General features: G+C 35.7%; 4 protein-coding genes across 6 annotated transcripts; 2 read left to right on the top strand and 2 right to left on the bottom strand.

The window, feature by feature from the left end:
* Positions 1–774: 774 nt before the first annotated feature.
* On the bottom strand, positions 775–2,815 carry LOC106295902 (pentatricopeptide repeat-containing protein At1g31920). Its single transcript, XM_013731913.1, has one exon. It carries the CDS (start codon positions 2,625–2,627, stop codon positions 804–806), a length of 1,824 nt encoding a protein of 607 aa, XP_013587367.1. The 5' UTR covers positions 2,628–2,815; the 3' UTR covers positions 775–803.
* A 2,555-nt stretch (positions 2,816–5,370) lies between these two features.
* LOC106295311 (extra-large guanine nucleotide-binding protein 3) lies at positions 5,371–9,324 on the top strand. 3 transcript variants are annotated; one of them, XM_013731175.1, is made up of 7 exons: positions 5,371–5,577; positions 5,937–7,030; positions 7,116–7,220; positions 7,300–7,479; positions 7,547–7,721; positions 8,034–8,290; positions 8,373–9,140. In XM_013731175.1, exons 2-7 carry the CDS (start codon positions 5,993–5,995, stop codon positions 9,138–9,140), a joined length of 2,523 nt encoding a protein of 840 aa, XP_013586629.1. In that variant the 5' UTR covers positions 5,371–5,577; positions 5,937–5,992. The 3 variants fall into 3 exon arrangements, with proteins under 3 accessions (XP_013586629.1, XP_013586630.1, XP_013586631.1); XM_013731176.1 differs by lacking the exon at positions 5,371–5,577 and adding an exon at positions 5,611–5,630; XM_013731177.1 differs by lacking the exon at positions 5,371–5,577 and having other exon boundaries at positions 5,993–7,030; positions 8,373–9,324.
* A 1,762-nt stretch (positions 9,325–11,086) lies between these two features.
* Positions 11,087–12,337, bottom strand: LOC106292697. The gene is made up of 3 exons (XM_013728338.1): positions 12,024–12,337; positions 11,596–11,757; positions 11,087–11,518 (listed from the first exon to the last, which is right to left on the bottom strand). Exons 1-3 carry the CDS (start codon positions 12,087–12,089, stop codon positions 11,288–11,290), a joined length of 459 nt encoding a protein of 152 aa, XP_013583792.1. The 5' UTR covers positions 12,090–12,337; the 3' UTR covers positions 11,087–11,287.
* Positions 12,338–14,804: 2,467 nt separating this feature from the next.
* LOC106343407 lies at positions 14,805–16,738 on the top strand. The gene is made up of 2 exons (XM_013782606.1): positions 14,805–15,507; positions 15,589–16,738. The coding sequence occupies exons 1-2, from the start codon at positions 15,177–15,179 to the stop codon at positions 15,765–15,767; spliced, it is 510 nt and encodes a 169-aa protein (XP_013638060.1). The 5' UTR covers positions 14,805–15,176; the 3' UTR covers positions 15,768–16,738.
* Positions 16,739–24,861: the final 8,123 nt, after the last annotated feature.

Raw genomic sequence — 24,861 nt, 5'->3', positions numbered from 1 at the left:
AAATTTATGTTTTTAAAATTATCTAATTAACTCTATACTCATTTTTTTTATATATGATATCACACATTCGTCAAAAAATAGATAGTTTAAGATGCAAGAAAAAAAATTTACTTAATGAATATAATATGAACGAATATTACAAATACATCATTTAATAAAATAAATAATTAAAAACTGAAAATTTATATCCGCGCTGATCAGAGTCTAGTTATACAAGATATAAGGATTCTAAGAAATCACGTTTATATAACAAATTGACTTGTTTTGCATCTTCATTGACCTTGAGTGACCATGGAATTACAGATAGAACCTGAATCCCAAACTCAACTTTTGGATTCTAAAATGAATGTTGAAGGGTTATACTTGATGGTGTTCCTGGGGCTGGTGGATATGATGCCATATTTGCAATTACTTTAGGGGATTCTGGAAGGAAACTGACCCAGGCATGGAGTTCAATGTTTTGGCCTTGTTGGTGAAAGAAGATCCACACGGCGTTTGTCTCGAAAGTGGTGATCCACGCACCACAGGTATCACTCTAGGCGTTTCTTCCATTCATGTTGAGTAACCAACACTTTTTGGCAGTGTTATTAGGCGCATGCATCACCAAGTTTGGTTGAGTATACTAGGGTGCTAAATTTCTTTGGTGTAAGCACCTTTTGTGCATTCAGAATTAAATAAAATAAGGTTGATTTAGAATGTTCATAGTGTTTGTTTCATGTAACTGTTTTTTATTGGTATCGTAATGCTTGAAAGTGTGTGAAAAAAAAAGAATTGTAACATTAGGGACACTGAAGGATCCAAATCTACCAATAATCTTTACAAGAACAAGTTCCACCTTTAAATAGGTGAAACCTGTTCCTATCTCTTACAACAATCTCTCTTTCGTAGATCATGGAGATTTTCTTTGTATATGTGTGACAGTCACTACACATCCTCAGGTTTCTAGCTATTGTAATGATAGACCCTGGAGCTGTATACAATAGTGCAAAGGCAAGAGCCACCTTTAGGCTATGTCCTTTTAATCTCTCTCTTTTTTCTTCTTCATCAACATTTAGCAAAACCTGCGTCACATCTGGTGTATACCCTTCGAATTTTAGCTGCCATTCCATCTGGTGTAGCATCTTGTAGATCTCATTGCATTGTGGGTGAAACCGATCTTGTGAAACAAACCTGTGGGTTTTACCTTTAACCTCGACGATACTAAAACCCGGTGTTTGCTTCAAACCCTTGTTAGCCATCTCTGTTCGAACCCTGGCTACATCTTCCCACATTTGAGCTTGTGCATACATGTTAGAGATCACCAAATAGTCACCTGGGTTGTGTGAGCGTAGCCTAATCAGCTCTGGAGCTGCTATCATCCCTAGCTCAACGTTCTGATGAACTCTGCATGAGCTTAAGAAGCTTCTCCACACAACATCGTTTTGCTCAACAGCCATGTTTTGGATAGTCTCCAAGGCTTCCTCGAGCAGTCCAGCTCTTCCAAGAAGATCCACAAGGCAGCCATAATGCTCAGCAGTTGGCTCCACTTTACCTTCCTTCAACATTTCCTCAAACACTCGACGACCTTCTTTGACAAGACCAGAGTGGCTGCAGGCATTGAGAACACTGACATACACTACATGATCAGACTCTATACCTTGTTCGATCATCTCTGAGAACATCCTCACAGCTGCTTCTCCTTCTCCATGCAAGGCGAGTCCTGAGATCATTGCGCTGTAAGTCAAACTGTTCCTACCCTCCATCTTCTTAAAGATACGCAACGCCTTGTCCAAGCACCCGCATTTAGCGTACATATCTACTAGCGAAGTCTTGACTGCTATGTTGAGTTCGCTTATGTTTCTCAACAGGTAAGCATGAATGCTCATTCCTAGATCAAGTGCACCGGTGTTAGCACAAGCCGAGAGAGCACTAACCATTCCACTTTCCTCCGCCTTCAAACCCGTTTCTCTACACATTTCACGGAACAGCGTCAAGCAATCACTCCACATTCCAACTCCTGCACGAGCTGACACCATTGAGCTCCACGACGCAGCTGTTTTGGACTCCAGCTTCTCGAAAACTGCAGAGGAAAGCGCCGTCTCTCCACATCTTCCATACATATTGATCAAACTGTTCTGAACAAACACGTCAGCTTCAAACCCGTGCTTAAACACGTGCCCATGAATCTGCTTCCCTTCACGAATCGACTTCAAACGAGTGCAAGCCTTGAGAACAAACGGGTACGTGAAGTTATCCGGCTCGATCCCTTCCTCTACCATCTCACTGTAAACACGCAATGCTTCCTCGAAACTCGTTTCGTTAACATACCCTCTGATCATTGTGTTGTAATCAAAGGTACACGGACCATTGATTCCTCTGAAAATGGACGCTGCGTAGTTCATACTGTTTTCCCATCCCGAGTGAGCGCACGTTGCGAGAACGCTGCTCGCTGAGAACGGAGAAGAGGAGAATAAACTGAGCTTGATGAACTTGGCGTGGACTTGCTTGAACTCTTCGATGTTGTTGCATCTCTTCAAGAGGTATAAACACTCTTGCTCTTTTGCTCTAAAGCTGTTGACTTCTGGGTTGTGAATTACATCGTCTCTAGAAGCCAATAGAGACTGTATAAGTGGTGATGACGTTATCATCGTCTTCTCCTTGAGACCATTAAGGAAACTGGAGATTGGGTGCCCAACAACCCTTCCCTGGTCATCGGGGAAAGATGTTAGAGTACATTAGGGGACTGTTTCGAATCTCATCCCCTGGAGATTTTCCTGGAAAATATGAGCCACAAGTTTGAATTTTTTTTGTTTATGATAAGTTGTGATGAGTGATGAGAGAGAGATTGTGCTTTGGATTTTCTCTCCATCTCTATGTCTCAGTTGTTGGGACCCACCTTCGCTTAACATATTCAGACATGATTTCACTATGGTTCACTTCGGTTTGGTTCTTAATCAAACTAACCGAAACTTGAAATTGGGCCTTTTTTTGTTTTCAATCGGAAACCTGTTAAATGAGTCCTCTTGGGCTCACAGAATGGTTGAAAAGTGAAATAGTTCATAAACCTTATTTAACAAAATCAGATTACATTTGGGTTAGGTTATCTAAAACAAAAAGGAATCTTGTGAAAGCGAATATTGGTTCGGTTCTTCGAGTTCTTTTAGTTTTTCAGTTCTTCGGTTCTAAGCATTAGACTCGGTTCGGTTCTGGTTCGGTTATTTCGGTTCTCGGCTCAGTTTGGGTAACAAAATTGGAAACCAACTTATATCTGAGGTAATTTCAGATCCCATTCGGTTCTGATTTTTCGGTTAATTCTGGTTAAAATGAAAAAAAAATATGTTTTCGGATAAAATATCAGATTTTCGAGGTTTCAAATAAAAATTTGGATAATTCCGATAATTTAAAATATTTTTGATGAAAAGTATCCTAGTAATTCAATTTTCTTGGATATTTTGACATATAAATAATATTTTAAAATTATTTGATAAATATAGCTAATATTTATAAATATATAAACTATATTATAGAAATTTGGGTATTTATTTGGTTCTTGGTTCATGTCCGGTTTGGTTCCATTTTTTTTATTTCTAGATATAGAATCTACTAGTATATATGACATGATCCAAATCCGAACCTCATTTTTCGATTTGGTTCTTTTTTTTGTTCTGGAAAATGTGCTCAAACCTAAATAGAACAGTCAATTCATCTATCACTACTATGATATGATGTATTACAAAGTTTCCATTTTTGTTAGTTAAAGTAATAGGAGGGGTCGGCCATCCATTTTCAATGACTGTCATTGTAATTAGCGCACAAATTTTGCTTACTGTCAACATTTAATTTTCACTAAAAACGAATTAATTCTTATCCCTATCAGAAAAATATCAAAAACTAAAACCATTTTCTATAAAATCCTCATAATGGCTCAGACAGACGATCCGCTCACTTAGATATGTGAATGAAGAAGATTCTACAGAGGGGAGAACATATAATACGGCCAACGACGTCTGAACACAATAACGTCATTCCTCACGTGCTGCGCATTTGATTCGAATTTTAAAATTATTGACATCATTTATGCGCATATTAGCATAATACAGTTCTTGTATTTGAATGTTGATTAATTATTCTCAACGGTTTTCGGACAATTTAGAAGGTCTCAAAAAGGAAGAAGTTTAGAAAACTCTATATTTGAAGTTTAAAATTGTTCCTTTTCAAAAGCAAAACTTCGAAACTATTTATATTTTATAATATAGTCTTTATATTTATCATAACTAATTTAAATTCTTAAAAAATTTGTAAATAATTAGCACATAAATAAACATATTACAACAATATTAATTAATAAAATTGTCTATTAAATATAAAAAGTTAAATAAAAATAACTTAATTAATATTAAACTTCAAACAAAATACCATATTATTTCATAAAATGATTTTCGTAATGCATATATGATATATTAGTGCATTTCAAAGTAAAAATGGTTTTCCTCATTTTTTTACTTTGTAGATTACGGGTTAAAAGTTGTTTAAATCGGGTAATATTAATATTTGTAAATACATTAGATCGGAACAAGAAAAACATAAAATATTGCTAAAAGACTAATTTATTTTTGATGATATTGATACTCGTGAATATATTCGATATGAACAAGAAAGAATTGTACAAAAATACATCAAAAACAACAATAACAATCTTCAGTTACACAAAACATTTGGACAATATTTGAAAATTTTGAAGGTTCCGGATCAAACTTACCTGACTATTAGTGTTGTTGTAATATTTAAATTTGTGTAATATGTCTTCATGTAATTTTTTAAAATCTTTTTGTTAAGTTTTTTTTGTATATTGTTGTTGTCTAAATCTAGCTTAAAATATTTTAAATCTTATTTTAAAGTTTAATTTAATTTTATGTGTAAAATTTAAAATCTGTAAACAAAATTTAAAAAATTTATGAGATATATTTTCATATTTTAGAGTTATAGAGTGTCTTTTGGAGATCTTTTAGTCCGTGAGTGGAAATAATTTAAAATTAAATATTACTTCAATCATTTAACAAAAAAGTAAACGTCGAGGAAAAAAAAAAGAGAAACGAATTAAGAACAGTTGAGGAAGAGTGGCTGTGCGTGTAAACTGTAGAGTAAATAAAACAAGAGAGACAGTACTTATTACATTGCACATTAATGGACGTTGTGGTTGTTGTTGTGTTTTACTGAAACGCGACTCGCACGCGCGCACAGGCGCCTGGGATTAGAGTGTTGTACTATTTTCGGAACCAAATTATTAGATTGGTCTGAGAAAGTGTGAATCACTCGCAAGAAAGAGGGGGAGTGTAGACCCACGCGCTCGTACACAAAAGCCGTCTCCATCGACACTCGTGGGTCCTTTTTTCAGTTCATCTCTATAGATTTCACCGTCTTTCTGCCGTTTCCTTCTCCAGATTTTATCGGCTTTTCGTGACTTCCCCTCAGAAAAAAACAAAACAGAAATCACAGGAATCAAAACAGATTTGTCACTTGTTATTCTTCTCAGTTCGTCTTCTCAGATTCAGCTTCGACTTTTTGTTCTTCTGCATATATCTCTCTATTTAGGAAAAGGTTAGTCTTTTCACAATATTCTGGTCTTTTGCTTTAGACTTTTTCCTGTGCAGGTTTCTTCTTCTTCTTCCCTTTCTAGTTTCTTCTTCTTCTTCTCTCTCTGTGGGCTGCTGAATTATTATCCAGTGGGTTTGGTTAGATGTTGAATTATTTTCACAGACAATTGATTTGACCTTGAATTTGTCAAATATGCCATTATAATTAATTAAAAAAAAAAAAAAGCATTTTCCTTTCTAGATTTTCAATTTTATTTGCCGGCTATTTGACTTTGATTATATAGATATGTTGATGTTGAAGCCAATTTGTTATTCCTAATCATTAACTCTTTCTGGTTTCCATCGTCTTTGTGTCTGAACCAGAACCCACATGGTGATCTGATTTGGGGTTTACAGGATTCATCTTTGCTATTTCAATTATGGAGAAAGATGGGGGAGAAAGCTGGAAAGACATGGTGAGAAAGATGCTTCCTCCTGGAGCTCCTTTCCCTGAAAACTCATCTGAATTCGATTTCTCCATAGCCATGGAGTACACTGGTCCCACTCCTGTACACTCAATCCCCAGAGTTTCACCTCTTGATGTTAATCCTCCTCGAGGGAACAATCCCATCCCCTTGCCTGTCTCTCGTATAGCCGGAGGAGTCACAACCTCTCCAGGTCAGAGCCCTAGAGGTTCACCAGCTAGCTCTGAGTCGGTTGTCTCTGTGTTGCACAACAACCCTGAATCATCCTCTGGCTCAGCCTCTGTTTCACCAATCTCTGCTCGCAGATCATATGGGAATCACGTTCGGAGACCCGTTGTGAAGTTCAAACCTGTTGAGAGTAAAGAGGAGAACAATGTGGAGACGGATACGGATAGGGAGAGGAAAGCTCAAGAGTGTACCGCGGGTACGAAGAAACGGAAGAAGAAGAAGAGAGAGTGTTATAGATGCGGGAAAGCTAAATGGGAAAAGAAAGAGACGTGTATTGTCTGTGATGAGAAGTACTGTGGGAACTGTGTGCTTAGAGCGATGGGTTCGATGCCTGAAGGAAGGAAGTGTGTGAGCTGCATAGGCCAAGCTATTGACGAATCAAAACGGTCTAAGCTAGGGAAACATTCGAGGGTGTTGTCGAGGTTGCTTAGTCCTTTGGAAGTTAAACAGATCATGAAGGCTGAAAAGGAGTGTGCAGCTAATCAGCTGAGACCTGAGCAGCTGGTCGTGAATGGTTGTCCGTTAAAGCCTGAAGAGATGGCTGAGTTGCTTAACTGTCCTTTACCGCCTGAGAAGTTGAAACCGGGTAGCTATTGGTACGACAAAGAGTCTGGTCTGTGGGGCAAGGAAGGAGAGAAACCAGATAGAGTCATAAGCTCTAACTTGAACTTCACTGGGAAGCTATGCCCGCATGCTAGCAATGGGAACACGGAAGTTTATATGAACGGTCGAGAGATCACAAAGCTCGAGTTAAGGATCTTGAAGGTAACTTGGTCTTGTGTTTAAGTGTCACTTGTCTTAAAACAATCGTGTATAAACCTTGTGTGTGTTGTTGTTGTGTATATCTCAGATAGCAAATGTACAGTGTCCACGTGATACTCATTTTTGGGTGTATGATGATGGGCGTTATGAGGAAGAAGGGCAGAATAACATCCGAGGAAACATTTGGGAGAAGGTAGTGTAATTACTTCTTTTGTCAGATTCTTGGTTTTGTAAGAAGCATCATGAGTTTGTTGGGTCTTGGGGTTAAACAGGCATCCACGAGGTTCATGTGTGCGCTGGTTTCTTTACCTTTTCCACACGGACAACCTCGGGGAATGGTACAACCACCGAGCACTCATGTTACTGTTCCGAATTATATAGAGCATAAGAAGATTCAGAAGCTTCTACTTCTTGGTATTGAAGGGTCTGGAACTAGCACTATCTTTAAACAGGTAATGTTTTTGATAAAGAGAGAATCTGCAGATTCGATGGTATACTTATTTGTTTGATTTGAAACAGGCCAAGTTTCTGTATGGAAACAAGTTCTCGGTAGAAGAGCTTCAAGAGATTAAGCTGATGGTACAAAGCAATATGTATAGATATCTTAGTATACTACTCGATGGAAGAGAACGGTTCGAAGAGGAAGCTTTGTCGCATATGAGAGGTTTAAACGCCGTTGAAGGAGACTCAGGAGGTACTATTTTACCGTATAAAATGATATTCCCATCCAAAATAAATAATGTTTTGGTTGAGGCACAAGAATTTAAACATACTTTTTTTTTTCTCTAAAAAATAGCATTAAAAATATAAACTTAAACTAATTTAGCCAATAATCAAAAGATTGTAAACACCATTTGTCACACAGTTTTCAATAAAAGTAAAACTAATATCAAAACATCATATACTTTGAACTCTTCGAAACATCATCTATTATGGAAACGGATGGAGTATAAAACAATTGGTTCTTGTTTTGTTAGTTTCTGATTTTCTTGAAATGTTCGTGCAGGTGAGGAAGCAAACGAGGATGGAACTATCAGTACTCCGCAGTGTGTGTATACATTGAACCCGAGGCTGAAGCATTTTTCGGATTGGCTTCTAGATATCATAGCAACTGGGGATCTCGACGCGTTTTTCCCAGCTGCAACACGTGAATACGCTCCCTTGGTTGAAGAAGTTTGGAAAGATCCAGCGATACAAGCCACGTATAAACGAAAAGACGAGCTTCATTTCCTTCCTGATGTTTCGGAGTACTTCTTGAGCCGGGTACAGACAGAACTCGTGATCATGGTTCTGTTGTTTTGTTATTAGTTTCATAAACGTTTAACTTAGGCTTTTCATTTTGCAGGCTATGGAAGTGTCGAGCAACGAGTATGAGCCTTCGGAGCGAGATATCGTATACGCAGAAGGCGTCACACAAGGAAACGGATTAGCTTTCATGGAGTTTTCTCTTACCGAACAGAGTCCATTGTCTGATACTTACCCTGAAAACCCTGACGTCTTGTCCCCTCCTCAGCCAAAGTACCAGCTGATACGAGTAAACGCAAAGGGGATGAACGATAGCTGCAAATGGGTTGAGATGTTTGAAGACGTACGAGCAGTCATCTTCTGCATCAGCTTAAGCGACTACGACCAGATCAGTATCACACCAGAAGGAAGCGGAACGGTCACTTTCCAGAACAAGATGATCCAGAGCAAGGAGCTTTTCGAGTCGATGGTTAAGCATCCTAGTTTCAAAGACACGCCTTTCATTTTGATACTTAACAAGTACGACCTCTTCGAGGAGAAGCTAAACCGTTCGCCGCTAACATCTTGTGACTGGTTCAGCGAGTTCTGTCCCGTGAGGACGAACAACAACGTGCAGTCACTTGGTTACCAAGCTTACTTCTACGTTGCCATGAAGTTCAAGCTGCTCTACGCGTCCCTCACGGGTCAGAAACTGTTTGTGTGGCAAGGTAAGGCTAGGGATAGAGCCAATGTGGATGAAGGGTTTAAGTATGTGAGAGAGGTTTTGAAGTGGGAGGAAGAGAAGGAAGAGAGTTACTTAAATGGTGGAGAAGATTCTTATTACAGTACTGATATGAGTTCTTCGCCATATCTTAGACCTGAGGAGTGAAGAGATGTCTCTTTGGAGGGAAACTCTTGATTCATCATTTGTTGTAATTTTTATGTTAGATTTGGTTTTTCGGCCTACGATTTTTCTTTTTTTTTTAAATTTGAGTGGAATAAGGTTTTGATGATATCAAATGTGTAAGTGTTAAAAACCATAATTCATATTTTAGATGAAATTTGTTGAGTGATTTGTTGGGCTATGCACCATAGTAACTCGATCTATCGATAACTTTGATTACCTTAAGGGAGAAAAGAAACAAAGAGAATTTATTGATCAGTTTTTTCTTGTTGAAATTTGATATTTATTGATCAACAAAAGGACATTGACAAACTTATTGAACAGTTTGCTATGATTCCGTGGATTATATTGGTTTATATATGCGAAAAACCCGCAACTGACAGTGTTTAATGGGAAGCATATATCTCTGAAGGATACCATGCAATTAGCTTAGCTAGAAGCGGAAACACTAACAAGTAGCAAACCTTTCTACTGAAGCTGAGGACAAGATGACAGCTTTTCATATCCCTTCAACAGAATCAGAGCAATTATATTCTGCTAATGTGTGTTACATTAATGCTTCCTGGTCTTTCTCTGATCCTATATCCGGTTCAGGGTTTATTGATGCAAAAAATTGAGTTGCTGGCATTTTTGAAAGAACCTGAATCCTTAGAAGTTAAAATTGACAGAAAACTATGACAGCTAATAGTCGGTTTGGAATATGCATTATCAATTTGTAGACGTGAACCGAACTGTAAATGTGTTGGTGCATAATATTGAATCAAATAAAGACAATTACAAATGACCAAACAACTTATCTGTCTAGAGAATCAAAAATATATATGTTCTTTGACCGACGATGTAGATAATCAGTAAATTGTTATGCTCTTTTTGGACAAAGAATAATTGGTTGATATTTGTAATTTTTTAAAATTAAAGAGAAGTTTGGTGACCTCTATCAACACAATCATGTGAGTCATGAGCGTAACTTCAATTCAAAGCAAAGGTCTTTTTAATATCCTTCTTACCCTCATCCTTCTTTATTTCAGTGCATTCTATTTATTGTCATCATTTCAACTCTCTCCAACACATATTTACCCATTTAAGGAAGAAAAAAAAAACAAAGAGTACTAAAATGGGTCACTTGAAGCTCTCAAGTCTTCTCCTTGTTGTTCTCTTGATACTTAACATACTTCTGGTTTCTACAGATACTACAAGAACTCAAGTCATTTTTGCGACGGACCGTGCAGCCACAGGAGAAAACCAGGCCGTTGCATGGCATCCAAGAACGAGGATTAACCATGGGAGCAATCGTGGGCCGAGGAAATATCTAGTGACTCCCACCGTGGAACAAGATGTTTACACAGTTCCTGAGTCTTCAGCTTGAATGAAAGAATTTACAAAGAAGATCAGTTTCTAGCAGCAAGCAATAAAAGATGCTATGTATTTTCTTCATGTTGAAGTAAAAAAAAAAAACCAAAGTGGATAAACAAAGTTTGTTTGAGTTTGAAAGTACTTTTGTCTCTCTTATCATTAAAAGGCTGTCACTGAAGTTTACTTTAGTAGAACTCAATGAATATTACCCTACAAACGTTTAAGCCTGAATGGCAATTCAGTTCTAAAAAACATGTATCAAGATCAGTCAGTGTGTTTTCTAAAACTATGAAAAACAATGAATCGAGATTAGTTCTAGGTGTTGTAAACCAAAGAACAAGTCTATCAGAGTGAAAGAAAGGACCTTTCAGTGTAGAATATTAGTATAGCGATATGTAAAAGAGCATAAGCTCTGAGTGAACCTTAGAGCATAATTAATGGGAGTTTTTAGGGCGGAGTTCTAGTCGGAATATAAGAACACGTCTCTTAATATTTAAAAGTCGGTTCTTAGTTGTTTTGGTTAAAAGTTAAGAGACGGATTCTTATATTCCGATAAAAACCCACCCTAAGAACCCCCATTAATCATACTCTAAGTTGAGTATATAATATTTATAAATATATAACATTACACTATGATTTGGTTTTGCTCTTACATAGACAGAAGTAAAAGTGTAAAGAACAAAAAAAAAACATAGATTCACAAGGGGTTGAAGGAACAAGGTTGTATCCGTGTGATGATATCTTATAAACTATTGAACTTTATAAGGAACTCTTTTGTTTCATCCGTTCTTGGATGCTACAGCCTGCATAGCATTACATTCTTCAAGTAGATTTAGCAAGTTGTGTTCAGGGGCACTAAGTGATGGCAAGATGGAACGGTTTGGCTGGCTCGGGCGAGGCGGTTTTGGTGCAGATCCATCAGATTCAGCAGAAATCTCGTCTTTAGCAATCTGCAAATCACCTTTTCTCCTCATAGATGCTGAGACTCTCTCCTTCCAGATTCTTCCATCCTGTTTCATGAAAATTACAAACTCAAGACTGAAGAGCTTTCTATAAACAGTTTGATCAAGACGGAACCAAAATTTACATTTAGAATGGATGGTTCAGGTAGTGGACACTGGATCGGTTGATCATTGTCCAAAGGCTCGACCGGGTGTTCCACCGGTTTAAACTCTGTTGCTACCTCAATCCCATGAGTAGCAGTTGTTGCAGTAACATCAGGGTTTGGAGCTAATACTTCTTTATCATCCTGATTCAAACACATGTTTCAAGAACTCAAAACCCCAGTTCATAGAGTTGTAAAAGGCTAAAGATTTTGAATCTGAAACTGAAACCAAACGTCTTGGAATCATATCACGAAACAGTACTGTAGAATCTAATCTGGAGATATCAAATCCAAGCTAAAAGGGGAGATTTTTCCACCGTTTTGGACCAGACTAAGATCTAAAACATGTTCTGTAGGTTGTACTGAAGGTCAATAAGAATGGATCCAAATCAAAGATAAAGAGAGCTTACGATTGCACTTTGAGTCCGTCTATGGCTGCTTCTACCAACAGAAAATCTTGAAAAGATACCAACCATGGTTTTATTGAATCTGAAATCTTCTTTGGATCTCTAGACACGAAGTCTCCCTTTGATCTTGAGTTCCAAGGAAGAAACAATTATGAAGAAGTATGTCCCAAAGCAGAGGAAGACGAAGAAATAAAGAGGATTTATCTTCAACCACTTGAAGAAGGAAGGGTGTCGCTTTATATCTCCACAAGAAACGTAGTGAATGTTATGATAAATGCTTTTTTCTTCTTCTTTTTTTTGTATTTTTTTCTAAGCCTTGTGATTGGCTTAAGCATATTCTTCTTACATCTTATGCTTATGTTTCGTTTACTTTTCTTCCTTCCTTATCTCGTCCCTCAGCTTTTCTTGGATTTGGTAAATCTAATTATCTTTTAATGATGGATGCTGTATTTTGTTGTGTCTAATTAACTCATGTATAAAAACAAAGACTAGTTGGGTTATTTAAGAAATCTAGTTGTGAAAAGATAATTTAGTTATTCATGTCACTCTCTAATTTAAGCCTGACTGAAATAACAAAAAAATATTTGCTTAGACATTTTAAAGTAGTTTGTGTATGGAATCTATGGATGTCAAGACACCTAATACCTAACTGTATTTAACATATTTTAAAAAATGGATCCCAACTTTACTAGTCAAACTACTTTACAGATTATTTGTCTGTGTGATTTATAAAAAGTGAATATTAATCAAAAACATGTACATCTTATCTCTGCTTAAATCATATCCATAATCATTTTATTATTAAAACAATCTATAAATTAGAGAAATCTTGGTTAAAATTTTCGAGCTCCAGCCTAAAATAGTCGCAAGTTTTCGTAAAGAGAAAACTATGATTTATACAAACTTTTGAATTAGAGTTTCAGCAATGGACCAAAGACTATTACTAAAAACATTATCATTATCCTGAAGAACCTATAGAAGCAGTTGGAAAACACGATGACCTAAACCCAAATATACGAGTCAAGAAAACCACATAAATGAATCTAAATTTGAGCACAATAGAAAGCAAAAAAACCTTCAATGTATTGAAGCCCATAGGAAAAACCCATCTTATGATCTAATAGAACAATGTAACTAGGGTTTCTAAGCTTATTCTTGTGTAAAAAACTTTGGCTGCATCATAAGCAGCCACTTTCAAACCATTTCATGATATCAAACGATCTTATTATCTCTTGGTGACAACATTAAAGTTATTTCCTTTCTTTACTTTTGGGTTTTCTGCAAAAAAATCCTCAATATGGTTTTTTTTGCAAATTAATCCGCGAACTCAAAAACCCACGGGTCAACCCTCCAAGTGCCAGTCAAACCGCAATATAACCCTCGGCCATATTTATGTGTATTTGACTGTGTATAATTTTAACATTTTTTCAATACTATGTCGTTTTGGCGCTAATTTTTTAATGAAAAGAATTTGTTGAACCCCACCTTCATTGTGCATTTACGCAAGCTCCCATGTCCGAGAAAAACAAGGTCATTTCGTTTTAGAAATCTATATAATTGCGTTTGTTAAGTAAAAAAATATATTTGTTGGCCGAAATGGTTATATAGCATGCACATGGTATTTAAGGTTCAAATTTCAAACCACGAGTTCAACAAATTTTTTTCATTAAAAAATTAGCGCCAAAACAACCTAGTATTGAAAAAATGTTAAAATTATACACAGTCAAATACACATAAATACGGCCGAGGGTTATATTGCAGTTTGACTGGCACTTGGAGGGTTGACCCGTGGGTTTTTGAGTTCGCGGATTAATTTGCAAAAAAAAAATCACATTGAAGGTTTTTTTTGCAGAAAACCCTTTATTTTTCTTGCATAATAAAGCTCATTTGAGCTATGTGTTTATGTTTCTTTTTTTCACACTAAAAATTCAATTGATCATAGGAAGTAGGCCTGGGCATTTCGGGTATCGGTTCGGGTATTTCGGGTTTTGGGTAGTTCGGATAGGGGCTAGAAGATCCATTTGGTACTTGACCTATTTTCGGTTCGGTTCGGTTCGGATAGTTTCGGATTCGGTTTGGTTCAGATAGTAAATGTAGGAACCGAAAAATATCCGGAAAAAGTTCGGTTCTCATTTGGATCCGGTTCGAGTTCGGATAGTTCGGGGAGTTCGGATAATTTGGATAAAATATCAGTTATTTAGGGTAAAATATCAAATAATTAGGATGATTTAGATAAAAAATTTGGATATTTGGGATTACTTTGGATATTTCGGGAGGTAGTTTTGATACTTTATAATAATTTAGTTATTCTGAACTATTTTCAGATACTTTTAATAGATTTTTAAATTAAAAATATATATTTAGTGATGTTATATGTGTATATAATTAATATTTTTATATATTTGGGTATCCGTTCGGTTCTCGGTTCGGTTCCGGTTCGGTTCGGTTATTTCGGATATAAAAATATAGGAACCATTCGGGTATTTGAGGGTATTAGTCCGGTTCCGGTTTTGGGTATTTCGGTTCGGTTTCGGTTCGGTTCTTCGGTTCCAGTTATTTTGGCCAGGCCTAATAGGAAGCATACAAGAGTAGGATACGTTTTTGGGATACTAATCTGACGAGTAACAAGTACTCTCAGAACCTAAAGCTAGCAAGAAACAACACAGTTCTTCTAGAGACAAAAGCCAGCAAAACATTCACTGGAGAGAGATACATATCCTAAAATCAGTGACTAGTAAGAGTATGATTAGCAATACAAGATCAACAGATAAGATAACATAGCAATGGACCCAACGAGAGAGGAGGATTAAAGAGAGGGACATCGAACGCCTAACTTTATTTGGGGAGCAACAGAGACCACAACTCATTCTACTGCTCCGGAACCATACCAGGAGCCAAGAGGCCGACAACGGAAAGCTTACCCAAGGGAGAAGAAGAGACACACCATTAAACTTCAAACACCCACGGCGAGATGATAAAGGCCGAGACCCCTCTTCCTTGAAGACAAGCCGGAGAAACCAAATCGAATCATCAGAGAACCAAACACCAACAGAATTTGTTCCGTTGCAAACGAGATCAAGGAAGAGCATAACCGCCAACTCTCAAAGGGACCACCACCAGAGGCTAGCCAAGGAAACACAAGCAGAAGGGAAATCGATGTCAATTAACGGAAAGGAGTCGAAACTCCAGAGACCCGCCAACAAAACCCTAGAAGATAAAGAAGAGATGGAGCGGGGAAAACGATGCTATAGAAGAGGCAGTCGAAACCTAAGCCACCAACGGACCACCATATCTGATCTACCAGATCTGAGAACTACTCTCGAAGTTTTACCAAGTCACTTCAAGGACAAACAACTAGAAAAGCAAAAATGCAGAGGGGATACACACAGGCCGGACCGACGGTGGCAAGGAAAGCCAAACCGCCGTCCGGTGTCGGAAATCTTTGTCAATAAGGTAGACAGAAGTCAGAGAGCTTTTCTAGAGAGAGGTGCAAATCTTTATTTTATCTTTCAATAAGGCTTTCTAGAGCACAAATCTCTCTTATTCACAAACATTATCATGGTATCAGAGACCACGGCGTTTCATGGGTTTGATTTAATTTTTATTCTGAGCTTGACGCTTCTGTCAAACAGACAAGACTCACCCAGACAACTTTACGCTTCCGACAAACAGATCCAGATAAGAAGAAAATTTTCTTCATCGACTCAAGTCAGCTTCGTGTCACTTTCGATGGAGTTTGGTTCCTGAACTCGAAATCCAAAGAAAGGAAGAGCCTTTTTGCGTTTTCAAGCTCTCCTTGTTCACAGACGGTTCATGGTTATGTTCATCTTCAAGCCCCAGTTTAATCTGTTTGCGCAAATCCAGTCCTGTTTTTGAAGTAGTGACGAAGACAGAGAAGAGACACGCCTTGGTAAAGCAAAGTTGGTGTATTGGTGAAGCTGGTCAAGCTATTTGAAGAGGATAATGACTTTTCAAACAGAACTAGTGGTTTCTCCAAGTCACATATCATGTTTCTTCTCACTGTAATATCTTTGTACTTTCATTTGAGGCAGAAAATAGATAGCTTGAGAACGGGAAAACATATTGCTGGCTAGGTATTGTGCTGTGACTGGATTGGTTTGGAAATTTGCAATAGGATAGTGTTGGGTTTGAGCTTAATGGCTGCAAGTTTCTGTTGATGCGTGCACACAAGATGTTTGGTTAAATGTCCAAGAGAAAAACAGATTTTGAAAATGAAGAGTTTTGGTGGCAGATGGATAGGAAATAGAGAGTTGAGGTTTAGGCTGTTGTAGGATGGATTTCTGTTTGGCCGTGAGATAGCTTAGTCCAGTTAGGAGGATTAAAAAAAAAATTCCCAACTTGTTGTGAGACAAATAGGTCAAAAGAACCTGAAGATGTTCTCACACTTATGTCTATTCTCCAAGCTGAATAGAGTCATCTACCTACCTTCCATGGATCTTCAACTACTTATGCTCATTTCAAAATCAGCTCCATTTGCATCTTTAAACTTGGCTCAATTGCTTGACTCACCACCCGATGCCACGTTTGCGGGAAGATATTGAAGCCCATAGGAAAAGCCCATCTTATGATCAAATAGAACCATGTAAGTAGGGTTTCTAAGCTTATATATATGATGTTATGAACTCTTGTGTAAAAAACCTTGGCTGCATCATAAGCAGCCATTTCAAACCATTTCATGATATCAAACGATCTTTTTATCTCCTGGTGACAACATTAAATTTATTTCCTTTCTTTATCTTTCTTGCATAATAAAGCTCATTTGAGCTATGTCTTTATCTCTTTAGTTTATGTTTCAATAATGCTTTCTAGAGCACAAATCTCTCTTATTCACCAACATTATCACAATGTATCCCATCAAATTAGCTTGGATCATGACTGTTTGAGATGAGTTTAACACCCTCTATAAAATCTTTCATAAACTAAGATTGTTTCTCTTACAAATGAAGTTTAGTATGGAAAACAAAGTCAACCTAGAAAAAAACTTACAAAAGAAAGAAAGAATGCCGAAGTAAAACATAGATAAATAAATAGGCAATTCAAGTTGAAATCATCATCAAATGGTCTATATTTCTCTACTATTTCAGAGAAAACCTAATCACTGCGTCGTTTCAATGATTTAGTTCTCTTATGATATAATCTTTTATAAAATTTACTTATAATCAACAGTAGATTCTCTTAAGCTCACCATCGAATTCATAATCTCTGAACATGCCAAAAATTCAAAGATATGAATCTAAGTCATTGAGAACTATCAAACTTCAAAGATATGAAACTCAACAATTACATGAAACATCGCTTCCAATTTTTGAGATAAGTATTTAATTAATATATTCTAGAATAATAATGAAAGTTGTGTTTTCGTAGTAATCAAGAAGAAGACGAAGTCGACACGGTGAAGTCGAGATCCCGAGGATCTCGATATCGTTAAGGAACTTTTGGAGACCTTGCAGCTATAAGAAGATAAGAAGTGAAAGTAGAGAGGACACATGAAACCCTTGAGACTTACACTAAACATATTGACCTCGACCTCAAGCTCTCTCATTCTCATACTCTGTATTCAATCTTTTAGTTCTTCATAAGTTATATTCCGATCTCATTTCATCATTGTATTCCATCAAACTTTATCAGTAAAAGTCCCTTTAGTCAACCGGAATCTGATTACATCGTTGTGTTCTGAGGATACAATTGCCCACGTTATTTATTCCCTAATATTTTACATACAATCACTACCATATACCTAGTGTAGGTTTTAGGATCCACACCATTGTGCCACTTTCTGGGTGTGAATATGGATGTGGAGGTCGCCGAAGACCACCGAAAGTAAATTTGATCTTTACCACCGCTGAACTTCGTGAGTGTTTTGAGCCCCCTTCTTCTAGCGTCAATTGTTGAAGCCCAAATACTGTAAAGTGAACAAATATTATAAACGGTCAAACAAAGATTAGAATGACCAATACAAGATGTGGAACTCTGAGAATCTTGTTAATGAAGTTGTGCCTAGACAATGGCAAATAGATAAAATGTGGTTTTGTTTTATAGCTGCACCATACGAGGAGGATGCTTATGTATTCTCATCAGATGGGACGTTTTAATTTTATTTTCAAATGGTTAAATTAAGATTATGATTGATATCAGACCGGAATGAAAGGATAGGTGGATGAGGAGATATAGAGATTACGGGGTGATGACCCGAATAATAACTATATGGGATGATAACTTCGGTTGACGTTGTCGAAAAAATGTTGCCGGAGAAACGATGTAGAAAGATAATCTCGGATGATGGCGTCGGCACAAAGGTGTGCCTCACTGGAGACCATAGAGTCGTTAGACGAATGGCTTTCTAAATCTCTTAGAGAGTCCTCTATCTAAAATAGTTCTTATTAAGGATATATATCCCACATCGGGAATTCTAAGGGACATTAAGTAATATATAAAGTGTTAGGGCCAATCCCGTGGGCGCAACTGCAGCTCCAAACCAATTAAGTAATATATCTATTATACTCCCCCGCACGACAAACGTGGGATGCAACACACAAAACTGCAATCAAAGCAGACCACGTATGTTGTGGACACTATGTCGAGGAAAACAAATCAGTAGGTTCCTCCGAGAATAAACTTCAACTTTAGACAAGGAGGGATGAAAACTTCAGCTCTTGTTGACAATGGAAATACATCCCGTGGGCGCAACTGCAGCTCCAAAACAATCGTCCTATCTCGGACAGTCCGTAACTTGGACGAAACAGATTGACCTAAAAACATGAGCATAACTAAAACTCCTCCATGGTTAAACTATATAACCAACGTATCCCAAACTATGGAATATAACACACGTCATCTTGAGAAATTCTAAACTATAGAAGAATCTCTAAAAAAAAAAAAAATTCCAAACTATGAAAAACAACACTTTGAGATATTCTAAACTATAGAATAAATCTCAGACAAAATTAACCCACATGAAAACCATAAACCCTTAACCACCATTAACTCTCTCTGTAATTCTAGCACTGACCAAAACCAAACTAAAAAGGAAAAGAAGAAATCAAAGCACGTATTGCACGTACCCAAAACAAGGCCCACTAACATTAATTAAACCAAACCCTAAATTTAGTTAGAGATCACGTAAATCATTACTTCAAGCGTAGGTTGCTTCACGTCATCATCATCTGGATCGTCTTCGGCACCATCGTCTCCTTCATCGTCAACACCACCAATGATAAGCATTATCAAAAGCTTGAAAAAAAACCCTGTAATGTTATCATTATCTAGTGTTAACATTCGGGTTTATTATGGTCTTCCAACTTAAGACGAATCGGTGATTAGTGAATTAGCCCTAACACTTTATATAGTACCTTAGAATTTTCGATGTGGGATATATATCCCTAATACCCCTCCTCGAGATGATGGCTCTTATCGGTCAGAAATCTCGGAACTTTAGGACATTTATACTCGGTCGAGCGAGTTTAACACAACCTTTATAATCGGTTGAAAGGGTTAATTACGATCTTTATACCCGGTCAGAAGGGTTAATTTTAATTTTAATTAGGAGTTTAGGGTATTTAGAACTGGCTCTGATACCATGTTAGATTTAGGTTTATTATGGGCTTCCAACTTAAAACCAATTGGTGATTAGTGGATTGGTCTTAACACTTTATATATTATGTCCCTTAGAATTCCCGACGTGGTATATATATCCCTAATAGTTCTCTGGGATGATAACTTCGGTTGACTCGTTGGGATGAAGTCCTCGGAAATATGTCGCCTGAGAAACATTGTATAAAGATAATCTCGGATGACGGCATACCTCGCCGGAGACTTTGATCGCCGGACGGAGACCTGGATATTTGATGGTCGTGTGGCGAGAAAAAAACTGATCTGCGTGCATAGGTGGTGAATCGGTTGGTTCCCTATACATTGAAATTGAAGAAATTAGCGTTTAATAAATCAAAACCTAGCTGTTTGGAATATTTTTGCTTCAAATATAAAGAAAAACCAAAAAAATTAAGAAAAAAAATCTTTATTTGAAAAAGAGTCTCCACACGACAGTTAGAGTTGCAGAGGCTTCTAGAAATAGATGAAAGCATAGTAATTTCTTATTCAGTAAAACAATATAAAAATTCAGCTCGCAAGGACTTGAACTCAGATTAAGTGGAGCTAAGCCACGCTAGGCCACGAAGTTATATTAACATCACTTACCAAAACAATTTATGTAATACTAGAATGCATAAAACTATTTTCCAATTAATTTTCATTTAAACTTACTTTTTCTGCTAAGTTGCTACGTCCAGACCTACGTTCAGTTTGTAGATCGGATTGAGTTCATAAATCCTTCCGAGGGATTCTTCAATTATATGTTCCGATGTTAAATCATTAAACACCAAATTACCTTCAGTCCTTCCTGCTCTTTTTTCTCAACCGAATGGAGAGTGAATACGAGGATGAAAAAAATCAAAATACGATACTATTGACCCAATTAAATTTTCAACTATATAGCTTTCATTTTTCTATATTCTTGTGCATTATAAAGTTTAGTAATTAACTTCTAAAAAAATGTTATATCTTGTCGTTCTCCACCCATTAATTACTTGGAGATTTCGCGGAAAAGTAAGAAGCAATGCAAGCTTTATAGGTTTGTCTTGTTTCGCTTAATAGCAAGTCTTAAGAAATAAGAGTATTTATGGTAAGGATGAATGGACCCTACTTGTTTTCTTTATTCCATCTTCCACATTTAGACGAAACAACTTTAGTCCAGTGTCTGCCAATTCCTCACTAAATTGATAATGATAAAATGATTTTCCACTAAAAAATCAAAAAGTCACCGACACTTACAACGGAAAAAACAACAACCAAGTTAGTAGTTATTGTATCATTATACTCCCTCCGTTCTTAAATGTAAGATGTTTAGAATAATTTTTATGTTGTAATATATAAAATGTTTTCATCTTTCTAGGTAACTTTAAGTTTATCAAAAACTGTATAGCCAATCAAATTTAATAGTTTTATTTTGTAATTGGTCGAGTAGTTTTTAGTTTTTAATTTTAATGATATTTTCTAGGTAAAAAGTAATTTTCTTAATAAGTGTATACTACCCAAAACATCTTACATTTCAGAACAGAGAGAATATATATTAGGTTAAAAGAAAATAATTGTTACACAGTCAACTGTAACTATGGTTGATCATTAGAACATCTCCAATATAAAACTTTTTTTTTCGTAATGGAGCTGAATTTAATCCATTTTTACTTTACTTTGGAGTAAAAATAGAATAATGATAAAAAATAAAATATTTATTCTATTTAAGAGTAATCCTATGTTTACTCCATCACATTGTGAAAAACGAAAAGAAATTGGAGCATACCTTAAACTCTATTTTGGAGTAAATCATAGAGTAGAATTGAAGATTCTTTTATATAGACAATTAAAATGGTTAAGTATATTTGTTGATCTCAGGGGTTTCGGTTCTTCATTGGACTATAAATTAATTTTAAGTTCTGGCACAAGATTTTAGGGTTTTGAATGAGAAAATATTGTATTCAATTTTTTTTTTCTTTTAGGTTTTGATTTGGTTATGAGGAAAAAAATAAAATTATACTTTTCAGTTTCTTCTACAAAATTGATAAGTATCAAATTAAGGATCTGAAACTTAAATTATGATCTAAAAATATAATCATGTTCGTAATTACGTAGAAAACATTCAAACTCTTTTTTCAATATCTTAAATCTAGCAAAACATTTTTCTTATTATATTAATTTATTGTCATTTCAACAAAAAGAACCCTCATTGTACCTAGCAAAGAGGCTACTTTAGTTCATGTGTAGAGGCAACGGATTAATTATGGAGTCACAATTGGCCTACATTTAAATATACAAGTTTGATAGGAGTCAATATTCCTTTTTGAGTGGGGTCAACATAATTTATTTGATAAAAAAATAACTTGTTTTCTAAACTACATGGTTATTAATTAATCCACTTCATAACACACTACCTATGCTACTGGTTCACCCTCGACTGGGTGTTGCGTACTTTGCGGTCAAACATCACAACCATTCTCCACGTGAAACACAAATTAAACTGTCTAATACATAACAAAAATTTGTCTCAAACATCAATATATTGGACAGTTAAAAAAACAGCAATATATTGGTAATTTTGCAGTATATTTTGTAATTTAATTTTAAAAAATCAATCATTCAGTTTTATTGTGAGTGTTGTATCTCATTTCACAACCATTTTATTTTTTATGTTTGACAATTTTACAGTTTTACCAATTGGAAGTTACTATAAATGGAAAGAAACTAGATCTGACTAGAAATAAAGGAACAGAGGATGTATAAAAAAAGGATTTTTAGTAATTAAACTCCTCAAGTAAAGATGAATCGTAAAAAAACTCTCAACTAAAAATACTGTGAAATAAACACTCAACTTTAATTTCGTTAACATATGTTACCCTCCGTCTAAAAAACCGTGACGGAGGGTGAGATACGTTAACGATTTATAAGTTGAGGGTTTATAATGTTGAAAACTTAGTTGAAGGTTTTTTACGATTCAAAAATAGTTGAAGGATTTTATCATTAAAAGTCATTAAATGTTTTAAAATATTTATTATCATTTATACATTATTTTAGATGATATAAGCCTTTAAAACTAATTTATAAATTTTAATACATTACTTTATAACCGATTTATAAAGCTTTATAAGTATTTTAATACTTTTACATATGATTAATACGGTTTCACAGTGATTTTATAAGTTTTTACAATTTTTGCTACTTGTTAGGATAAAATAATTTAACATTATTCGTGATACTATTGAAACATAAAGTAATACAATAAATCAAGAACAATATATCAAATATATTATTGATCAAGAAAATAAAAATATAACGTATTTATTCAGAAATCAATGAGAATAAAAATAATCATGCATTATTTATGGGGGATAAGGGGAAAGTATGAGCCGGAGGACGGAAATCATGAAAATAGAAAAATGCGACATACTCTAAATAGAAAGATTGACTTCATGGATGAATTATCCTCCACACTATTTAAGACTTAATATAACTTAGAAACTTTAAATTATTTGATATTTGACAGTGACGATATAAACACACAATTTTTTTATATCACTATTGCCAAATATCAAATAATTTAATATTTTAAAGTTATAATAAGTTGTAAGTAGTGTTGAAAATTATTAATTTAACATGTATAAATTAATTTTATAATAGATTAATGTATTAAATTTATAAATTAGTTTTAAAGGCGTATAAATCAATCTAAAACAATGTATAAATGATAATAAATAATTTAATAACATTTAATGAATTTTAGTGATAAAACCCCTCAACTGTTTTTGAATCGTAAAAAAATCGTTCAATTAAGTTTTCAACATTATAAACCCTCAACTTATAAAACGTTAACATATCACCCTCCATCACGTTACGGAGGGTAACATATGTTAACGGAATTAAAGTTGAGAGTTTATTTCACATGATTTTTAGTTGGTTTTTTTTCTTACGATTCATCTTTAGTTAACGGGTTTAATTACTAAAAACCCTAAAAAAATAGAGGAAAAGAGGAGGCTCGGTATGATTTGATGATTCAGTGGGGCCTTACTTGATTTCACCAACCTTTAAGTTGCATATAATTTAGAAGTCATATACACTCTTTTTATTTCATTTTAATTTTCGTTTTAGATTTCTATATATAAACTAAAAAAGTATTTTATTTGTATATTTTCTAAGCGAAAACAAGTGACTACCCAAAACCACCACCACGTCTCCTACTTTTTCTTCCCGTCTCTCTCTACTCTCTTTTTACATAACTAATTCCCATTTTTTAGTTAACTGACAAATAAGCTCTATATCTAACTATATTTCAACAAATTTCTAACTATATTTCAATCAATAAGAAGTGAACTAGAACATATAAAAAGTCATATATCATATAAGTTAACCCTTTTTGTATTGAAATCATAAAATAACACTTATTTTATAACAAAATTTTTACTCTACAACAAGACTTAGTATGAAATAAAAGGAGTATTATATCTATATATATAAAAAATTGTTGGTCTCAATCCTAGGCTATCCACGTGGAAACTCACTCCCTGACAGGCCGACACCTGTCCCGATATATAAAATGCGGTGCTTCATTTAAACTGAAGTTTTTTGGGCTTTAACCGCTGGACTTATATCTTTTGTATTTTGGGCTGATATTTTCTTTTGATTTAGGCGGCCCGACGGCCTATTATTAGAAACCCTAAATCTAATGATATTCGTCTCTTCCCTTCCTTCTACGACGGCTCGGCGACGTCTGCGCTTCAGCCGCTTCTTCCAAATCTCTGAGACGCTTCTTCAACCTCTGGTTATTTTAAACCGACCATTTACTTCCTCTACAGATTCGTAATGCCTCTACGCATCACTGAAATCAGGTAATTAAGTTTCTCCACTAACTCCTTCAAACCACCATTCAATACGTCGCATTTAGTTTCCCTTACCTCAACCTCCTTTGGACTTAGAGAGATTAGTCCTATAAATAGTGACGATCATTTCGTCAAAAACAGTGCCGCACTCAATTCAGTCTCGCCGTTCCGCCAATTCAGTCTCGACGTTCTCCGCAGACAGTGGCCACGCCTCTCTTTCGTTTATGGAAGCACGATATATGAAGAAAGGAGAGCTAATAGAGTTGACAACTTGACATGCTCTTGATTGATGAAAAGGTTGGCCTCTCCATCTTCTCTGCATATTTTTACGATTTAAATTTCCGTTACTGATTATATGTATTCACCATCTTATTCATCCTTCTTCCTCTTCAGTCTTC

This window comes from Brassica oleracea, chromosome C5 (assembly GCF_000695525.1).
Source record: "Brassica oleracea var. oleracea cultivar TO1000 chromosome C5, BOL, whole genome shotgun sequence".
Lineage (NCBI taxonomy): Eukaryota > Viridiplantae > Streptophyta > Magnoliopsida > Brassicales > Brassicaceae > Brassica > Brassica oleracea.
Note: the sequence above shows the minus strand (reverse complement) of the source record. Positions and strands in the feature narration are given on the sequence as shown.